The sequence below is a fragment of the Oryzias melastigma genome, linkage group LG4, assembly GCF_002922805.2.
Source record: "Oryzias melastigma strain HK-1 linkage group LG4, ASM292280v2, whole genome shotgun sequence".
In the NCBI taxonomy this organism is placed as follows: Eukaryota; Metazoa; Chordata; class Actinopteri; order Beloniformes; family Adrianichthyidae; genus Oryzias; species Oryzias melastigma.
In genome coordinates this window covers 14,527,450-14,549,033 of record NC_050515.1, presented here as the reverse complement: position 1 = coordinate 14,549,033, position 21,584 = coordinate 14,527,450, and the positions used below count along the sequence as shown (strand labels likewise).

Sequence of the window (21,584 nt, the reverse complement as noted above, 5' to 3'; positions counted from 1 at the left end):
TAAACTTATTCCAATGATAAACCACTCCGACAATAAATCAAACATTTTACCATCATTTAATTACTTATTTGACATGCGAGTATTGTAGAGGAAGGTTAAAGTTCTCATTGCCTCTTGATCTAGTGTAATATCAGCAGTGGTAAATAGAAAAAGACAGTTAATTTTCCCTCTTGTATCGCAGTTTAAAATATAAAATAAATACCAAAACTTAATTAACTAATCTATTATTTATTTTGGCTTTCTTTAAAGCCAAAGAGCCACAATAAAGGGATAAAAGAGCTCAGGAGCTTCAAGTTGCAGATTATCTTTAAGCATTTTTCTATCAAAGTCATTGCATCTAAATGGAAAACAAACTCTTCTTTTCCATCTTCTGATTGGCTGATCCACATCCACTCCAGGATGTCATGATCCTGCACCTCTCACTGTCTAAGCTCCTTCAGGAATCAGGCTTCTCACCTCAACTCCTGCCTGTTTAAGCAGACGTCAGTAGATCTCTGTCAGAGAAGCTTCTCCCTAGTTGAGGCTGTGTTTGTTCCCAGTAGTGGTTTCTGGATTGTGACCGCACTCCTTGAGCAGGAATTATGTCTGCCCCTTGACAGTACTGCTTTTGGATCTCTTGGTGACATGGATTTATGTTTTCCTTTTTTTTTGTGAAACTTCCTGGACTGGAGGATTTTTTTCTAAGCCCGTCTTTTTCTCTTTTTGAAGTTGGGCTTTTTTTTCCCTTTTAAGTACTTTTAGGGGTTTTCTGTTCCTCCTGTCATCTGTCAGGAGACTGCTAGCAGAGGTTCCTGTTTGGGACAGTTGGAAATATCCTCTGACAGTTACTGGACATGAAGACTAAGTGGATGTTAGCTCTGTTGTGTTTGCTCTGTTTTATTGGCTGCTATTGCACTATTCCTGAGCAGTGTCCATTTGTGGGGTCACTCCCAGACACAGGAATAACTATTTTGTAAAATACATTCTTCATTAAGCTGCTTAGTAAACTAGAGTTTGTGTGGTTGAAATAAATAAATAAATAAATAAGCTTGTTAGAGGTTCAAATTCCCAATTTAAATCACTTTGACCTCTATTGAATGTAACCTTAAAGCCGTGCAGATAAAAAGTGTCCACTAAATTACATTTACATACCACAGACATGTCCAAAGTCTGGCCCTGGAACAAATGCAGCCCAGGTTATGCACCCCTCAGATTTTTCTAAATCTTCGTACACATTGGATGAACACTAAAGAATGTGCTCAACATGGGTTCTTGAATGTGCATTAAGCCCATTGTTTTCACACTAGACAAGCAGGGAGGGGCTTCTTTTTTTTCTTTTTCTACTTCACTACCACATGTCAGACACCTACAGGCTAGCTGCAAAATGTCAAAGTGGTTCAAATCTCGCAATTTAGGCCCCAAATGTAAAAGGTTCGGTTCATAGTTAGAATCCTTTAAAATGGCAGATATGGATTACCATCGCGTGGTGTTGGTTTATCTTCATTTGAAAAACAAAAAGACATCGTCAGGATTGTTGTCTGGGTTCAATAGATAAACCAAATCCATACATCACTACTAGGTCCCTGATTGGTCAAATTGCCAATCCAAAGGTATAATTACCAGACAGGTATATTTATAACACACTTTAAAAATATACATATAAACTGAAGTGTTTTTCATCATCAATATCCAAATACAGATGTGCTTTTGTGTTTTCTTGGACATACATGAAAGTCGTAGAAGTCGCTTATCACCACAGTAACAAGCGCGACAAACACAGAACAGCTCTGTCAGCTTGAACTTTCCACCTTCTCTAAATCTTTATTCTTTACTTCCTCTCATTACAGAAGCAATCCATAACCACCGCTCACACAGTTAAGAGTCCGCTGGGTGTGGTGCAGGAAAGGCACACTTTAGCCAATCACTTGGCTCAAAAACGAGCTTATACGTGCTGGTCAGAGTTGCACAGAGGTTATAACAGAGAAAAAGGCACAAATAAAAACGTTTGTGATACTTGTTGAAGTGGACGAGTGTTGCTAACCTGGTCTTCCATGAGCAGAATGAGTCGTGTCACCACGATGTTGACTGCATTCCCCAGGCTAGAATCCTGGAACAGTTTGGCAACCTGACCTCCAAGGAAACAAGAAAAAACCAGTCTTAAAAAACACTGATGTGATTACCACCTGAACTACAGTTAGGGCGACAAACTCCTAAATAAAGTACAAAAAATATGGAAATAGATTATTACCGCAAGAAATTTTCTGCAGCAGGGTGCAAGCAAACCCCAAAACAATAAAATCAAAAATTCCTCAACCAACCAAAAAATAGATTATTCTAAAAGAGTTTTTACAAGCCTTTCATTAAATGCATTCTTAACATTTGTATGGATGGTTTCACACGAGGAGATGATAACAGAAATAACACAGACAATAGAAACCATGAGCTGTAAAATGTTAAATAGAAACTTTGGAGGAAACTGTGGAAGCTTTACTTTACTTTTAAATGTTATTGTGTCATTAAAATGACTATGCTCTTACTGACAACTGAGTATCAGGACCATAGGAATAAAGAATAAAAAAAATAAGAATAAAGTCGTAAATTATGAGAAAAAGGTAATAATTTTACAAGAATAAACACATAAAATTGTGAGTTAAAAAGTCAATGTTTTAGGACAGTGAAGCTACAAGTTGAGATTAACATCATAAAGGCTATAACAATAAAAGAACTAATCATGTTTCAGTTTGAGATACATGGAGCACATTGTGAGTGGTTCCTTCACAAATAGGAAATACAGGCTCCTCTTTCAGAATTTCAGCTAATTTGAACTATATGAAATCATGTCAGATGTACGTGCGCATCTCTGGTGTTGTGAAACTTACAATATTCATGACGGCCAGGATGTACTGCTCGATGTCCCTGCGGCCGTGGTAACCCACCATCATCTTGTCAGCCACCACCAGTGTCTCCACGTAGCGCTCCTGGCTTACGGAGCGCTTCAGAGGCAGCTGGCCACGACCGACATGATGAGGAGGCATCTTCAGCGTCCGCTGCCACCAAGACAAACTTTTCATTGGCTTCTCATCTGTGATGGATCACATACGCTCGTGTTTTGAGATCAGATAGTTAAAAGTAGAACATAGAATTTTTTAGCTAAATCTAAGGTGGAGTCTGAAGATGAAGAGGATTAGATTCAGTAGATTTTAATGATTCAATGTTGTGTCTCCTAAAGTAAGCAACTGTAAATATCTCCTCTCACCTATGACCCCACAGGACCGGCCCTTGTACTGATGGCGAAGGGATGACCTTTTGTAAACCACATGGGGGCGCTCCTCTGTTCTTTCACTGCTCTCCGTCTTTGTTTGGTTGTCTGATGAGACAAGCGGCTCAATCAGGTACTCCTCCCCACCTGCAACAATAACCCCCTGCTATGGAAAAACAGAAAAACCAATCCAAATTCAGTGGAAATGCTTTGATGAAACGTCAAGATTAAACTTTCAGTTCAACGAACTAAAGTGAGGTTTGAAATGACAGATAAGCTTCCAGACATCAAAAGTTGTGTTCAACCTCTCTGTCAAGTCGGAAAAAATGGTTTTTGTGTACACAAAGTATAATGAAATAATTATTATTTTAAAAAAATCTAAGTTCAGGAAAATATAGTAATTTATATTTATTTTAATATAGTAAAAACTCATTTTTAAAGAACATAAGACAAGATTTTTTCATAGAGGAAAATAGATAGCAAAATAAGTTTATAATGTAAAAAATGTGTTTTAAAATGGCTCCAAAGATGGAATAAAAATGGACTGTATTAAAGTGTTAAAAATGTGAGTTTGACATTTTTGTCGATAATCATGGGTTTTATGACCTAACATCTTTTTTGCATCCAATTTGCAACTGAAAACCTTATCCTGGCCATAAGTCATACAAGAAATAAGATGCTAAACTGACCTACAATCCTAAAAAGATTTGGCACATTAAAAAAATACATATGTTAGACAACCACTAACAACATGAGACAAGAATATGAACAAATTCTAGCATCAAAACTGCAGAAATTCATCACCTTGATGCCAAGATTTTTGAAAATAAGCAAAGATGCTACACAGGGGTAATCGTGCCTTTGAGTTAAACATTCTGAGCTCTTTAGCAAGTATCAGCATAGAGTTAAGATTAGGATTAAAATTTTGAACTCAAGATTAAAGAATCTATGGTGTACAACTCAAATGATGATGATATTTAACCATTTTTTATCATTTACGGACACATACAAATTTTAACTTAAATGTTGTATAAATCTTTAGTTTTTAATTATTTTTATTTTTACACCTGTTTATGCCTTCTCTTTGTCTGCTCTTTGCTTGAACATGAGAGTGTCAAACTCCTTGTATGTGCACTCATACTTGATTTATAAAAACCCACTCCGATCATCTTTGATATGTTTTAAAAGTATTCCAATAGATCTTTTACTTCTGATTTTGCAGTTTTTAGCCAAAATGAAAAAAAATTAGTGTTGTTTTCTAGGACATAGTTTCAGCAGAGCGGCGGTATTTCATCCGGGATTCACCTCTGCATTACAGGTGGGACTGCTGGAGCAGAGTAAGCCTGCACTGACTTCCCATCATCCATCAATTTATGCTAACAATAGTGGTGCAACAAAAATGGCGAGCAACATCATAAAAAATGCCATAAGACCACACAATTTTCATGCGAGTAGGTCTTTAAAAACATAAGAAAATTGATCTTTTATCCATTTAATGTAATCAGTAAATTCTTAGATAGCAGAAGTTTGACGTATAACTTGATATAAACTTGCAGCTCTGCTTAAACGGTGAGGAACCCATCGGAGCAGCGGATCAGGTCACACAGCCACGTCCAGCCAAACACACAAGGAAGCATGAAAAGGTGAATGAGAGCGAGAAAATTGAGCAAGTGAGGCAGAGAGCGATACACTAACACTTCCTTTGATTCTGCTCAGATGTGTCGGCCCCGGTCAGGGCGAGAGCCGGCCCTCGACCCGCGGCGGCGGCTTTCAAAGCGCCTTTAATCCCATAATAAAGTTAGTGATGCTCCTCTGGACACGCAGCGCACTCTCTGCTGAATCCGCTCACGCTGCTCTGACCAACAGTAATTACGTGTGCGGCTTATGAACGCTCTGTGAACACATCTAAGAAGCGATTGTGAGGCCTGGTGTTTGTAGTGAGAGGATACACAGAAACATGCTGCTGTGAGTACAGCCAACAAAATGATGCATCACGATTCAGAGTACCCGGTGAAAGGGTTCAGACGAGTTCTAACTTTGAAACATCATCAAACGGAAGCCAAAGTGTGTGGAGGCTCGCTGAGATGACCTCATGAGAAAAAGATGAGTCAGAAGGGAACTGATGCTCTACTTTGTAATTGCAAACAAATTCAAACAAAAGGAAAGATTCACTTTGAAGAGCAAGAAGAAAGCAGAGCTGGAACCTAATTTTTGCTTTTTGGATTTTTTTAAAAATCCTGAATCGAATCACTTAATAAATCAATTAATCCAACCATAAACTAATATATATATTTGATATATTTCCCCTTTTTTGGGTGATAAGCAGCCTCTCTGTTCCCTTGATTTACTCTAAAAATAATTAAAAAACAATTAAAATAGTTTTAAGAGCAGTAATATGTGAAACAAAATTATTTTTATCGAATTCCAATGAATCACATTCATAATAATAAACCCAAATCTAAACGATCACATTTCAAACTATTCGATAATTGAAAACCTCGTCTTTGAACATTAAAGATATTTTACCAAGTTTTAAGTTGTTGTTTTTCTACTTTACTTCTTTTCAGGAAATCAACTCAGTTTAGAAATTCTGTCTCATTAGGACCTTAAATCTAAAAAATAAGGACATTATTTTTGAAGTGAGTCAAAATAATTTTGCTCCGAAATCTTGACAGTCAAAAACCTTGATTTAAGACAAAAAAAGCATTTACACTGCAAGTTTTAGTTCAGTTTTTAGAATGTTATTTTAAGTTCAATAAATGTCATTTTTTTGGTGGCAAAAATTTAGATTAATACTCTAAGAATAAGTGCTAGTTTCAGATTATAAGAGGATAAGATGATATTCTTATTTTGTTCATATCATTGAGTCATTTCCACTTATTACACAACTTTTTTGTCACTGTAATCAAAATGCACTTCAATTAGGTACACAAAAACTAAAAAAAAAAATACAAGAAAGTTGCTCAGCAAAAAAAAAAAGCTCTTCTTATTGGGCTGTATGACATTAAATATGAAGTAAATCTGTCTAAAAGTCAACTTTTTTAACTAATTCTTCCTTTTTTGAATGCTTGTGTGTAGGCCTGCACGATACATCGCAAATTTATCCTCATCAGTCTGCAATACTCGTATAAAAAAATTAAAAAAAAAGACGGCTTAAATTAATAATAAATGGTTATCATAAATGATGCAAAAATAGCAGTTTGACATATTTAACAAATTAAATAAGTCCTTCTCACATTTGTATGTTAGATACTCGCCTCCTGTGTAGACATGGATCATCTGGAGTATGATTTAAGTTCTTTGAAAATTATTTAAATAAAACTGATGCAGTGAAATGGAAATGATGTATTAGTAGTTTTGCTATATGTATTGCAAGTCATATCATTATTACAATATTGATCACTAAGATCCCACATTGCAAGTTTCTCTAATCTGTGCAGCCCTACTTATGAGGAACTCCATGTTTCTACATTTTGATAAGAAGATTCCTTGTTAAGTAAAAAATATTGGCTGCGTAGACAAATTTTCTCTGATTTTCTTTTTGAAATTTGTGTCCTTTTCCTCTTTTTAAGTCACATCTTTTTTGCAGTAATTTGGCACTGACAATGCTGTTCATAAGTGAACGTTTATATTTTTTTTCCCTTCTTGTTAGAAATGCACACTTTCATCATTAAAATACTCTTTTTTAAAAATAAATAAAATAAAACTAACTCAATCTGAAGCTTTTTCCAGTATGTTTGATCACTATTATAAATACTTTTCTTTTGTTTAAGGCTTTCCAAAGTTCTTACTCATAACAGCAGCATGTTCTATTTATTTTTAGACTAACAGTTTTTGCTAATGTTTTTACGAATAAATAAAATTCCTTCTTTAGGATTTAATCCAGTCCAACTTTTTTTATAAAACATGTAACAACCAAGAATGCTGTACAAATTAAAGTAAGAGCATAAAAACAGGTAAGAGAATGTAGAAATCTAAAGTACAAATAACTTATATTTGACTCCAACATAAAATTATAGAAAGTTGATGACTAGAGTGAATTGGATGAGCTGCAGCAGTCAAATTAGCTGTAGATCTAAATATTTTGGGGTTGTTTTATTTTAGTTTGAAGCTCTGATGAGCAGAAATCTTATATTGTTGCTCAGCTCTAATGAAATGGACTACCAGGAGTTCTTCAGGTCTTACCAGGCCATTACAGTTGCTCAAGGCCACTTTGCTAGAGTGAGGCTGGTCTTGTAGGTGTCCTGTATAGTGGCAGTGGGGGGAGTAAGGGTGACTCCAGGCTAATTGACCCCTCTTCCAATACTCCACCCTGAAGCGGCGGGAAAGCAGGCCTCCCTGCAGCGTCAAGTTGAGCAGGAAGTTGTTCTGGGACGTAGACAGCTGATAGAAGAGCTGGCAGACATGAGAGGATTTATGAGGGAGCTGCATGAGGGGGCACACCCTGAAGACAAACGACACTTTAAATGGGACGCTTACTGTGTCGTGAAGCCTGTCTTCAGGACTGCGCCGCTTTCTTTGGTGGTGAGAATTGTCTCCATCCAACTTCTCGCCGTTGGGTCCAACTCGTACAGGGATAGCGATCTCATACTGTCCAAGAGTGGACAGGAAAGCAGCTAAAAGAGAATAAAATAAACCCAAGAGTTAGATCAGGAAACCCTAAAAATCAACTAAATTTATTTTATTCTACTTAAAATTATTTGACAATGTAAAAAAAATCGTAACCCTTCAGATCTGCAACTCAGGACCAAGGGAGGTTCCTAACTATATTCTTTCCATCCCTTTTAAGGATTTATTGTCTAAACACAAACAACTCCAAAGGCTCAAGGTCAGCTCTCTAACAAAAGACAAAAAAACATCTAAAAACTGAGCTCATTTTTGTGTTTTTTTCTATAAAATCTTCTCTTTGAGTTCAGAGAAGCAGCTCCTTCCCACACAGAGTAAATACCCCAGATCAAAGTTCCTGCAGGCAGACTTAGAAAGCTCTCCACCAGGAAAATAAGAAAAAAAAGTCACTGTGTAGCTGGTAGATGTGGCTTGAATAAACAGCAGACATAATTACAAAGGCTGCCTTCACATGGAGCTCATGAGGTTCTACACTGTTGCCGACATGGGAAGTTCAGAAACAAAACACACTTGTTCCAGTGGACTTTGGGAGCAGAAGCGACACAGATCTGGGTCACAACGTTAAATGAGACTCGACCCACTCCAGTGAAAATGGTGTTTTCAAACATGTTCTTGAAGCATTTTTCTCAGGATGGAGGGCATATATTAGGAAAACGAAGCTTTCCTAAGCATTTCTTTATTTAAAATGCTTTATTTTGTCAAAAAAAGCCATAATTATAATTTAAAAACCACTCTGAAAGCTTTTACAATAGATCAAAAGATGATTTAAACCTCTTATTGGCTAATTTTAGTTTTTAATTGCCATTAAAGACAGGAAAAGTTTTAATGGTGCAAAATAAGTTCCAATTTACTGATGATCCGTCTGTGAGTTATCATCCTACATATTATCTCAAGAGCTTTTATTTGTTAAGCAGAATCCTCTTACCTTGCTTTATCAACACATGTTCACATATCACATACAAAATATTGTATTATACAATTCAAACTACACAGTCCAATCGTTCCAGCTTAATCTCTTCAGACATCCACATGAGTGGACATCACTTAATTTGCCTAATTTCATTTATTTTATTTTGAAGCACTTTGGTACCCCAAAAAGGAGTTGTAAAGTGCTTTATAAATAAAGCTTCTTTCATTCATTTATTCATGACTTAATTAAGAAAACCTGTGCTGCTTTCTTGGACATAGTTTCTGCAGAGCGGCAGGAGTTTTATAAGATATTCGTCTCTGGGTTAGGGGTGGGACTGTTGGCGCAGACCAACCCCGTTGCCCCTTCTCAACACCCATAACAGAGTTATTTGTGTAAGCTCTCTCCCGCTAGCTTACAGCCCCTCACACCCCCAACCTAACATTAGCAGAGTAGCAAAAACGTGGAGCAATATTGGAGCCATCCAGATGTACAGTTTTGAGCCAGATTCTAACTCAGATGAGGAAAATGAAGACATTATTTGTCTGCGAGAGCATCAGAAAGAAGCGGAGGAGGGTGGTAGGTTCTATGTCACACCTACAAGCTAATTCAAACTGCATTTTTGTTGTGATTCACAACAATTTGTTTTAGTTGTGTCAAAGTCTCTTTATACAAGATGCCCTCCATCATTAGGAAAATGCCACAAGAACACGTTAAAAACATCAAAAACATGATTTTCATCAAACTGGGTCTTTAAATCAAGTAGAGACAAAACGATGATGGACCTGAACTAAAATTTGTATTACAATAACAAATACTTCCACTAGTCTAAATATGCAAACCTGTCTGCCATTAAATTAGAGCGCTTGCAGACTTTAAGGAGCCGTTGCATCTGCTTGATTGACAGGAACCATGAACCCGACAAGAAGTGAGACATAACATGCAAGCCATTCCCACTCAGTCGGTTCTAAAGTTTGGAGCAAAAATGGAAAGTTTTCTGAAGGGAAACAAACAGATCATCTAGGGACAACGTCACAGTTAAAAACTTGTAGCATTATGCCTTCAAATAAAACAAAAATACCCACAAATATCAACTAGATCTTTGAAAAAAATCTGGGAATACTAAACAGTCAATGTTGGTGATCAACAAATGTATAAAATCAGTCATTTGCTGCTTATTTTACACCTTACTTATATAATACATTTTATTATGTGGAAGAAAAACTTGAAAATGAATAAAAAAACCTACTTGATACTTCTTGTAAGAAGTGTTTTTCAAGCAAAGCTTTCATAATAAGATGACCCTTTATTTAAATGAGTAACAATAAACTTCAGAGCTTTAAAACTTCCTGTAAAAGTACTTCCTTTCTTAAACCACAACCATGCGATGAGGCGGGCAGCGTCTGAGCTACCTTTAAGGCTCAGGAAAAACTCCTATGGAGAAAGCAAAAGGGGGTCTAAATAAACTAGATTAAAGCCATCTCATTATGGAGACCTCACACAGTATAATGAAAACCAGCAAAGCAATCTGTTACCTCTGAAAGTGGGCTTTTTTTCCTAGTTTATGTTGATACCAAAAATGTATTAAAATACAAAAAAATAAATAAATACATAAATACACCTGAAGGTTTAGATTTTTTTAAGCTTCAAAATGCTAAATTTTAAAAAAGGCACTCATTTCTTTTCATATTTTAATTTATATCTGATACATATAACACATAACAAACATACATTTGGGTTAACCAGATAACTTTTCATTATGTTTTAATCAAAATCAACTAACTATTACGTCCTACAAACCATTTGACAAGAACAGTAAAATCTTAATGTTATTCATTATATAAACAGAGGTGTAATGTTGTAAAATAAGAAACTCACACCATATTTTAATGTTTAAATACATATAAAATCAATAAAACTAAAAAAATATATATAAAATATTCTAAAGCAAAAACTTCATCTTTAAATAAAAAATGGGCATTAACCAAACTTGTGTGCTTATTTTAAGTCTTCAGTCAACTTTAGTGCTTGATTTGATACAAACTCATTAAATTGTTTTATTTTTGCTAAACACATCTCCATATATTGTATATACATGTTCAAAGTGTGGCCCGTGGGCCAAATGGGGGCTAGGTTAAATTTTCCATCAACCTTCAGACTCCTTTCATAAAATAAATAATATGCAGCATTTTCTAAAAACTGTCTAAGACTTTGTATTTCTAGTTGGCTAAATTACATTATTAAACATTGTAAATCTGTGGCAACATTTTCTGCGACACTTTCAAGCACTTTTCTAAAATGTAAACCGTAAATAAAAAAGAAACGTTGATAGAGAGGGCCACCGCTCCAGGGACAAGAGGAAATAGTCATCTTTAAGTGAAATATGAACTAATTTTGCCAAATAAGCTTAATGGGAATAAACAGCGTGAAAATTTGACAAATTGGCAGCAATTTTGTTAACATATTTAGGTGCATTTGTTTTCTATATAAAGGGCCCCACTTTTCAAAAAGTTTGGAGATGTTTTAAGTTTTCTGCTTCTAATACAACATTTATTCAATTGAAATTACTCTGTGGACATAGAGACAAGATATGGAAACATTCTTGATTACTTTGAAAGGAGAAAACACCCTGATTCAGAAGTCCCACACACAGAGGAGTCCATACTGATGAGCACGCCCCTGCTTCTGTTATCATTAAATGAAAATAGTGAAAGGAAGTACTCTGGGAGGAAGAGTGCACCTCCCTCCATGTCAGACACACCTCTACTCTCCCTTTGACCAAACATTGCTGATCTGTTGCTGTGGAGTCATCAAATTTTAGGTGATCAAGAATAAAAAGAAGAGAGGATGGTGGCAGCGTGAGGAAACTTTTAACAGATTTCTGTTTATCTGTCTTGCTTAATGAATGATTCCTAAAAGTAACAGAGTCTGTGAAGGTAGTGTCAAAAAAAGCCTTACTCTTTTCAATTACCTGATCTAAACCTAAAATTGTTCATCCAGTTATTAAAACGTTCAGATTAAATTTTTCCCAAATTTAACAACCTGAAAATCTGATGTAGTTTAAACAATAAATATTATGTTTAGTTATGAGGAAATTGCCCACTGTCAATGATCTCAAAGCAGGAAGCGATCAACCTAAAAAAAAATTTAAAAAAAGAGCTGCCAGGTTGTTCACTCCAAATAACCCGTGGGATGAAATCCAAGGCTTTAAATATGAAGAACAATTTTTTTTAAGTTTAATATAACCCAACTATGTGTGTGTTTTGGACTCACTCCCCTTGGGAAACCTTTTGAATGAACTGGAATGTCGACTGCAAGCCAAGTTTTATCCAACAACATTCGAGCAGAACTCCACTAATGCTCTTGTGGCTGAGTGGGAACGCGTCCATGCTGCAAGATTTTTCAAATCTAGTGGAGACTTCCAAAGGAAAAAGAGATTTTGCCATTAGCTGCATTTTTTTTTTCTTTTTTGAGGCTGCTATCCCAAAGTGGAATCTTTGCATGTCTGCGTACTTTTGTCTCAGTGTGGAGAAAGACAATTAAAAAAAGATTTAAAAACAGAATGTTGATTACAGATTCAAATAAAGAAAAAGTGCAAACTTAGTCTTTCCTTTTTCTTAATGTACCACTCTAATCATCTTTTGATCTATTCTCTATTGATCATGCCGTTTTAGTCACAAATAATTTAAACACAGGAGCTCCAGTGTTTCCGTTCTTTGATTTACTGTAACTTTTCAACCATTAACACCATCAACGTAATTTGTATGTTAAAAATTTTGTGTCTAAGCGTCGCCAACAACACCTCAGGTGTTAAAGGGTTAAAAAACTGCAGCTTCCTGGGACATCGTTTCTCCAGACAAACAGTAAGCCCGCCCCCCTTCCCCATTATCCATCTGTTTACGTACCAGCTTAAAACCCCTCCCAACAATAACCTAACATTAACACTGCAGCATAAATCGGAGCTATCCAGTCATAAAGTTTTGAGCCAAAACCCAAGAAGTTCATGGATTCTGATACTTGGATTCATCAGAATGGAGTTGAGCAGGGAGCTTGCGGCTTGCCGTAGTAACTTTAATGTCGAGCTTTCTCAAATGGCATTACTTCATCTGCTCCTAATTCACAATGATTTAAATAAATATATACAATTTGGAGATTAATTTTCTTTATACATGTCCTCCATCATGAGAAAAAAAGCCACAAAAACATGTTAAAAACACGATTTTCATCAGAGTTGGTCTTTAAGACAACAATCGTGATTAACCAAAGTCAAATTTGATTCGATTTTCCTCAGATATTCTGTTGCTTCTAGTCATCATCAGGTATGAGGTTACATTTTCTCTTGTTTTACTCCATCAAATCATACTCAGAGTAATTACATACGAGTCGAAGCCTGAAAAATGAAATTGGTGTTTTGATTAAAGAGAAATTTCCACGAGGTCTAAGTTTACAGTCGACAATCGGATTCTGTCAAAGTTTTCATTATATCATCCGTTTTTTAAATTGAATTGGGATGACAATTAGTGGAAAACATTTCTTAAAGATTTCTTTTTGGATAGCTAAGAAACTTAAAAACAGCTCAGTGAATCATCTCCAACTGCACACTCTGTACTTCTTTGTAGCTCCATTTTCAGGTTGTTCCAATTTGGGCTTAAATATGGGGATTTTTCACCACAATCAGCTCCTTTCAGATTACAGAAAGTCATCTAATCCACTTTAATGAACCAAAATACTCCTTAATTCAGGCTTAAACCCAGGTCAAATAAGCCACTTCAGAGTTCGGGAGGGGGAGGTTTGTTTAAAGGAAGTAGTAAGTTGGAGTATTGGAACCAGATGGCTGTGAGGGGTCAGGGGTCAAATTTAGGAAATACACAATCACAGCCTTGTTCAGTATGATGAGAGACGGACACTGACACAATTTATGTCTTTTCCTTTAGTGTGTGGGGGGGGTCATTCTGTCGCTCCAGCTTCAGTGTGGGAGAGAAAGGGGGAACTGTGTGATGCGGGGCAGGGAGGCATGTGGGATTGCCCCAGCGTTGTGATTTGTGGATGTAGTGTTTCGGTTCAGATGGCTCTGATCTGCGTGTTAGAAGCCTTCCCCAGCAGGTCACATCTTAAAACGGTTGTCCTTTGAATTTGGTATCAAATGTTCTTACCGTCAACAGAAGATGCTAAAAGTTGTTCACCAACCTGATACTGCTTCTTTTTTTTTACTACTTTAAAAAAAAAAATGTCAGTGTTTTCTAACCCAAATTCATGCATGATTTATCCTAACAGAAAACCATACAGAAGATTAAAAACACCCATTTTCTCCATAAAAACTCTTTAACTTTCTTATCTCACCTTGTGATTGGGCCAAGTCATCTCTGCGACCTCCTGCGACCTCGCTGGCACCCATGATGACAATGACAGTGCAGACCAGACCAGTCCTCCATAGCGTTTCCATGGTTACTACAGTAGCTGCTATAGTAACGAAATTCAGTGCAGTGGTCCCCGGGCCTCCGTTCCAACATGTCTCCAGCCCTCTAGGATGCCCCGTCGCCTAGCAGTGGCACAACTCAGCGTTTTGTCTGGCCATGGCCGACGGGAAGATCTGACAGCACCTGCAGCGTGTGGGTCGGCAAGTGGTGTGGGACCCCTGAGGCGATCCTCATGTAAGGAGAAAAACACCTGGACCGACCTCCGAAGGGGCTCTGAAGTGACGGCAGGTTATTAGCCCTCCCTGTAGAGGAGACACTGTTCAGTGACGGCAGGAGGAATGCTGGGAAAAAAACAATGAGTCGGTGGGAGAGGACAGATTTAGGAGCAAAGAGAAGGGAGACTAAACACATACAGGGAAAGCATGACATCCTCTTGACCCGTGCAGCTCTCAGTTAACAAAAAAGAGGCACTTACAGTGGGGCAAAAAAGTATTTAGTCAGGCACCAATTGTGCAAGTTCTCCCACTTAAAAAGATGAAAGAGGCCTGTAATTTTCATCATAGGTAAACCTCAACTATGAGAAACAAGATCCTGAAAATAACCCTGTCTGATTTTGAAAGAATTTATTTGCAAATTAAGGTGGAAAGTAAGATTTCTGTCTCTCACAGACCTGTAACTTCTTCTGTAAGAGGATCCTCTATCCTCTACTCGTTACCTGTATTAACGACACCTATCTATATGAAAGACACCTGTCCACAACCTCAAACAGTCCCACTCCAATCTCCACTATGGCCAAGACCAAAGAGCTGTCGAAGGACACCAGACATAAAAATTTAAAGTTCATTGTCAAAGGCTGAGCTTTCAAAAATGATTCTCAGCATTAAAGGAGAAAGGTACAACATTACACTCTGAAGTACCAACACAGCAGAGGGTCCCAAACTGGGGCCTCAGAGGACCTGCACTTTTAGCCGGATGCCCACCAGAAAGAGTTCACACACAAAGGAAGCCAGTGATCCCGTAAAGAGCTCTGTCTAATGCCCAAACGGGGTTTGAAGTGGGTATTATGTCAGGGGATCTAGGGGTAAAATGAGCCAATTTGATAGGAGCAGCAGGTTGCCATCACCGCCGGGCTGCATGACTCAGATGTCTGGTTGTATGGCTGAGTGCTTTGCTGGCAACATGCCTGACTCTGCTAATTAGACAGCATGTAGAAAAGTGGCTGTATGTTTCCTTAGATGAAGCTGGTTTACACCTACAATAAAAAGAACTGTAATCATTAGGTCATGATTGATGCTCAGGTCTACTCTGTGTTTTGTATAATATGTTGTCAGACGGCGTCTAATGAAAAACAAATGTGAAAATCCTACAAGTTTTGTTTATATTTTTGATAACCAAAGACACTTTAGAGGATATTTGAAAGTCCTAGTCTTCTTTAATGTTTTACCATCTTATCCTAATTCTAAAATCAAATTAAAGACATTTAGAACATCCATTTTTCAATTTTTTATTAAAGCTTGACAAAAGGGGGATCAATACATAACTTGTGGGCGGGGCTTGTTTCACAAGCAGGACCTTCTTGGGCTAATGGTTGAACTTTATAGCAAAAATAGACATAATTACTATCTCCTCTGTTATTTTATGGTGTGTTCGTGACTTCTGCATCATGTTTGAACGTTTTGGAAATCTGATTTGTGACTTCTAAATTGTGGGTGTGGTCTTATGATTGACAGATGACTGTCAAGTTCTCTACAACAGCCTTACTGGACACATTCAAGCATCATACTTGTTTTGTTTTGTTTTTAAAGAAACATAATGTATTTATTAACATGTCATTTAAAAGTAGATTCAAAATAGATCACCCTCCATCCATTTTTAATTTACAGCCATTGGTTCTATCAAAGCTTGAAAAGTACTTCATTTAAGATCAACTTTGGTGCAAAAACTGATTAAAACAAAGACTTCACAAAAACCTCCAGGGTTCCCCAAACATTACGTTCATGCAGCTTAAAGACCCACTCCACTTTTGATATTTTTGACACGTTTTTGTGGTATTTTTCTTATAATGGAGGACATTCGTAAAAGACCAAATTAAATTTCTAACTATTTTTTTTATTCAAATTGTGATGAATCTGAAGCAGACAAAAAAAATGCAGCTTGAAAAAGCTTGCAGGTGTGACATAGAAGCTATCAGCTCCCTGCTCTGATGCATCCACTTGCAAACAAATAGATCCATGTGCGTCTTTGTTTTCCTCATCTGAGCTGGCATCTGGCTCAAAACTGTAAAGATGGACGATATGGCGAACAATACGATATTGTTCGCCATTTTTGTTGTAGTGCTAACGTTAGGTTGGAGCTGTGAGGAGCTGAGAGAATGTAAACAGATGGATGATGGGAAGTAGGGCAGGCTTAATCTGTGGAGGCAAATTTCTAATGAACTCCTGCCGCTCTGCAGAAAATAAGTAGTAGAAAATGACTGTATCATCATAATTAAAAGAGCACTGGAAACGCTTTTACAATTTATCAAAAAATGATCAGAATTTACGTACATAAACATTAAACAAAAGTGATGTACGCATGTCGCTTTCATTAGTTGAGTTTAGTGTCATTTAGAATATTCAAAAAATTAGTGGAAACCAATTCTCTTGGACATTAAAATCAACGATACTGGATATTTAATCCTTGTTTAATATTGGAATATATTAAAATAAAGTTCTCAGCATGACTATAAAGTTTATGAATCAGTGGCTGATGACAGATGATTTGAAGCTAACAGCGAAGGCGTACAAAGATAATTTATTTCTTTGGTTTTTTTTTACTCCAAACTACTAAATTGGCTGAGCTCTGTTATATACATAAACGCAGAGTTCCTTTTTAATCAAGCACAATTACTCTTAAGGCTTATTTGAGATTAACATGGAAGCAAATCCACGTTATAATAACAAAGGAAAATGACTTCCTCAAATCCACAATGCTCATTAGGAAACCAGACAAGTGCCAGAAGCAGGAGTCGGGTTTTCATGGGTGCCCTGCTCTTTGACTTAACTTTCCTGGCTCAGCATTGCAGAGTCAAGCCCTTTCCTCGCTTCCCTCTAGTAAAGCCTGCACACGCGTTTCACTCTTGTCTCAACCTACTCTGAACTCCTTACTCCCTCTGAGCTGTCTGGGGATAGAGGAGCGAACTGAGACGCCACACTGGCCCAGATGGCTGGCGGCTAACCAACTGCAGCCAAAGGTAATCAGAGGCAGATGGGAAACCTTTTGGTGACGAGAGCAAAGGGAAACAAGTTGCCTCCTGAAAAGAGAAGGAAGAAGAAAAAAGAAAAAAAAAAAACACAAGTGCAAAACCCGAGGGGAATGGAGGAGAGACGGCACTCTTCAAGGCAGTCAGGAGAGCCCTTTGAGTGTTAATATCCTTAACTGAGTGTGGAGGAATGAGTTTAAAGCAGCTCTAATGTGCCCCCTGCTTCATTTAAAGAGCGAACGGCCGGTGCTGTAAAAACAGAGTTTGCTTAAAAACACTGAAGGGTTTTTGTGCCGTTGCAGCTTCCCCTCCACTAAAAAGTCTTTCTCTTTCCCTCCCTCTGGCTTTCAACCAGTCATTTCCTGCACAAGCTAAACTCCACTCCATTTTCATTACTTCTCCTCCTCCCATTCAAGATTTATTGTGGAGTTATTAAACGTGCTGCTTGATATCAAATCCTTTTCATTAGCACTAACACTCCTTTTTGTTTATTTTAACCCACGACAGGAGACAAAACACACACACGAGCACTCGCTTTTAAAGTAAAGCTCCTTGCAAAGATTTGTAGACAGCCCTCGCAAAATACCCATAAAAGCAATACTCCTCCTGCACAGTAAATTATTACTCAATTATAAAACCACACAGAAATACGGCTGAATTAAGCACGGGCTGTCCCGTGAAGGTGATGGTGCTGTACATCTTCCACGGCCTGCTGTGTAAAACTTTCCCTTTGGGCTGTATCACTTTTTGAAAAATAAAAAACGGATGTTTGTCTGCAGGCCAAGACCGCGCATTCGCTCTCCTCTCCTCTTGTGTTTGGGTTGGAAGGATGAGCTCAGAAATAAGAAACATATACCTGCAGCTGCGGCCAAACAAGAAAACGGTCTGAGCTGGCTGCAGACGGGGCCACACGGTCTCCAGCGCTCCAACAATCTGCAGATGAGAGAAGGGAAAGAGGGAACGAGAAGGGGGTCGTTGTTAACGAGACGGAGAAAAATTGGACCGCTTCACGTAATTAGGTGGGAATTTAAGGGCGGGCCAAATTTGCAATGCAATCAAGCCAGCAGAGCCCGGAGCGTTTTGACACGTCACTGTTTTCATCTTGTCTGCTAGGGAGCGCTGTCTGATGCTTTTCATGTGGTGCAAGAGAGTTCAGGGATTTTTTTTTTCCGCTTTAAATACTGGAGCTAACTGCTGTCCTTGTATTTAACTGCTGCCAGAGAGAGTACAGCTATCTGAAAACCAGCACACTAATCAAAGCCATATGATCAGCTCAAAGTAAGGTCTGGGTGCAGTGAACAGATGCTAAGTGTCCCTCAGATTAGCTTCATGTCGAGCACTCCCCCACGCTGTCTCCACTTTGATCAGGGAGTAGCTCATGAATCAGCTTTAGGTTTATTATTTCATTAAACCGGCAGTCTTCTATAGAACCAGACGGATCGAATGACTTGTAAGACGGACGGCATAAATCGGAGGCCTCTGCAGCAGCTTGAGAGAGCGGGGTCCCGACTCCAGCAGATCTGAGATCCTGAACAGGTGATAGAAGTGAGGGGTGGGAGGGTGTGTGTGTGCGCTACAAAGACAGAAGAAGGCGGGCATTCCTTTCTCCATTTCCCCAAATAAACAGAGTGCAGATGAAAAGTGGGAACATAAACAGGCTGGAGAACCTCGGATGTACTCCCCTCACTCTGAAAATGTGCCTCTCGAGTCTGAAACAATATTTAGTGAAGGAGAGCGCTGACTCGACACGAAGGGAGTGAGCCAGCAGCACTGGAAACAGAGTGCAGATGGTGCTGGACGCAGGTCCAATTCTCTCTTTTATCTGCTATAAGGCATCCCAGAATGCCAAATACACTCGTCATTTTTATGGAAATAATCCTAATTACTAATGAGAATAAAATGTACACATTTGTTTATAGATAAAAAGTGAGGATCAGACATGTGCCAGCTTTGATTATGTCATTAATTTGCAGTTCTTGTTGTAGAAAGACATGCAACATCTGGCTGCAATAATTACATTTAAACAGAACTATATTTATTAATTAAACACAAGGATGTGGATCTTAATGAAGCAAAAAGAAACAATAAAATAGAGAGTAAAATTGTTTAAAAAAATCTAAAATAAAGAATAAAAAGCAAAATATGCATCCCTTTAAAACTATAATTATTAAATGTCAACTAACATCCCAAACATTCATTTGATTTGTTTGTATATTCCTCCAAATCAAACAAAAAAATAATTAAAAATGAAATTATATATTCAAGTTTGCAGATACTAAATGCTACTTGTGAAAAAAATCTGCATTCATGCTGTAAGAATTGCTTAATTTGATAATCTCAATCTGTAAAAGGCACCTGAAGGCAACAGCTTTATTGATTCACCGGTGATTCACAGCTGTGTCAGCAGCCAATGAGATTGCTGCCTTCATGCTACCGAGAAGAAGAATCAGAAAGTCTGGTCTGGGAGAGATGCACTGCAGTCAAAAGCTCTGAGTTGAGGAGAAGCGGAGAAAATATCTCTTCAGGAATTGTTCTGCAGGAAAGGAGCGTGCAAGACCGTAGAACAGCCTCCGTCCAGCATCACCTACCTCCCCGTGTCCCTCTGCACACGTCCCCGCTGCGGGTCTGTCCGCTGTCCTCCGCGGCGCCGGCGACAGACTGAGGAGACTCAACTTCTTCAATTTTCAGAGGCAGAGAGAGCAGCTGATTCGTGGAAAGTTGAGCGCGCTCTAACCGGAAGCTAAGGAGCAAACTTTCAAAATAAAAGCTAGAAAGCAATTTCAACTAGATGGACTTGAAAATCAAATAAATCGATTATACTCGATATTTAAAAATACAATTTCAGATGAGGCAAAGCTTATTTTACTACAATGAAAAATTGACAAAGTACCATCACAACATGTAGCTAAAAATGATCAAGACACCATTGAGGTTTAAACTTTGAATTTTACAAATACATGTAACCACACAGTGTGGTATAATGTTCAAGTAATGTTTAAATTACATTTAATTATTTTGCAAGAAAAACAAGGTATCTGGAAAACTTCACCTGCCCTGTTCAATAACAGGTGTTTATGTCTGAGTCATACTGGTGGAATTTCTAACCGTGTTTTTACGGAATTTCTAACGGTGTCCTGGATCCATTTTAGGTCAGAAACTTGGATAAAAAAAACACCCTGCAACCACAAATAATTATATGAACTGAACTATATTTCAAATATGGACTCATTGAAGATAAATGATTTTTGTAGATTTGTTGCCAAAAATGCCATTTTTTTGTGTCACTTATGCTAATCTGATGTTTCTTTTACTATGCAGAATATAATAAATAGATGAATGCCCTACAATCATAGATGATGAATTTCTATTGCTGTTAGAGCTCCCTTTTTTTCCACTGCAAAGTAGCACAAAACTTTCTGTGCCTAAGTTTGAGTGACCTAAGCTGTAAATGGAACAATACCTTGGAAATGGTATAATTGGTTGTTAAAAGGATTTATTAGATTATTTTCATACAAACGAAACAAAGTGCATTGAGTTTTTATACATAAGCTGAAATGGCCTTCCTCGCTTTTTGTATTTTGTATTTTTTTTTGCAGTTTTCTTGTGATTATAACATCTACTATCTCATTATTACTGGAAAAAAAGGAATGTAGGTCGTTCTTAGTACTCAAGTGTGTTTGTTTGCTGTTATTTTCTAAACCAAAACATAGGTTAAAAATGAAAGTTCATATATTATTGCTTTTGGCATGATGTTTAATATCTAAAATTGGAAATCACACACAAAAAATAAAATAAATAGATAAAATTGGTTTGTGAGTCCTTTGAGATAAATAAAAATAGATTGTGTCCATGATAATCAAACAATAGACTAGAAATCTTTGAAACAATCAACTAAATGTTTAACTAACAAAATTTGTGTCAAAACCATCTTTTATCTTAACAAATAAAAAAGCTGTATAGTAACTTGGGATGAAATCTAAGCTGATTTAGAATTTAATTCAACTGAGAACGTTATAAAACTACAGTATCTTTAAGCAAAAAGGCATTAGGTTTCTATCAAGCTTTTATTTTTTCAGTAAAGTCTCTCCACTCTGGTGTATTTGTGTCTTCATGGATTGACTTGATGAACCAGAATTCTGCTAATATGTTTTTGGA

At 37.4% G+C, this 21,584-nt stretch overlaps 1 protein-coding gene across 3 annotated transcripts in view; it reads right to left on the bottom strand.

The window, feature by feature from the left end:
• adamts10 (ADAM metallopeptidase with thrombospondin type 1 motif, 10) overlaps positions 1-20,109 on the bottom strand; it is a 51,563-nt gene extending 31,454 nt beyond the window's left edge. For 2 of the 3 annotated variants that reach the window (XM_024279375.2, XM_036211560.1), the window contains exons 1-9: positions 20,018-20,109; positions 18,286-18,362; positions 14,372-14,490; positions 14,112-14,310; positions 7,718-7,854; positions 7,424-7,633; positions 3,236-3,404; positions 2,859-3,061; positions 2,021-2,104 (exon numbers count right to left, since the gene is read on the bottom strand). In XM_024279375.2, the coding sequence (XP_024135143.1) occupies positions 2,021-2,104; positions 2,859-3,061; positions 3,236-3,404; positions 7,424-7,633; positions 7,718-7,854; positions 14,112-14,310; positions 14,372-14,422 (1,053 nt within the window). In that variant the 5' untranslated portion in view covers positions 14,423-14,490; positions 18,286-18,362; positions 20,018-20,109. The remainder of the gene's footprint in view (positions 1-2,020; positions 2,105-2,858; positions 3,062-3,235; positions 3,405-7,423; positions 7,634-7,717; positions 7,855-14,111; positions 14,311-14,371; positions 14,491-18,285; positions 18,363-20,017) is intronic. The other variant, XM_036211561.1, reaches the window with a different exon arrangement.
• Positions 20,110-21,584: the final 1,475 nt, after the last annotated feature.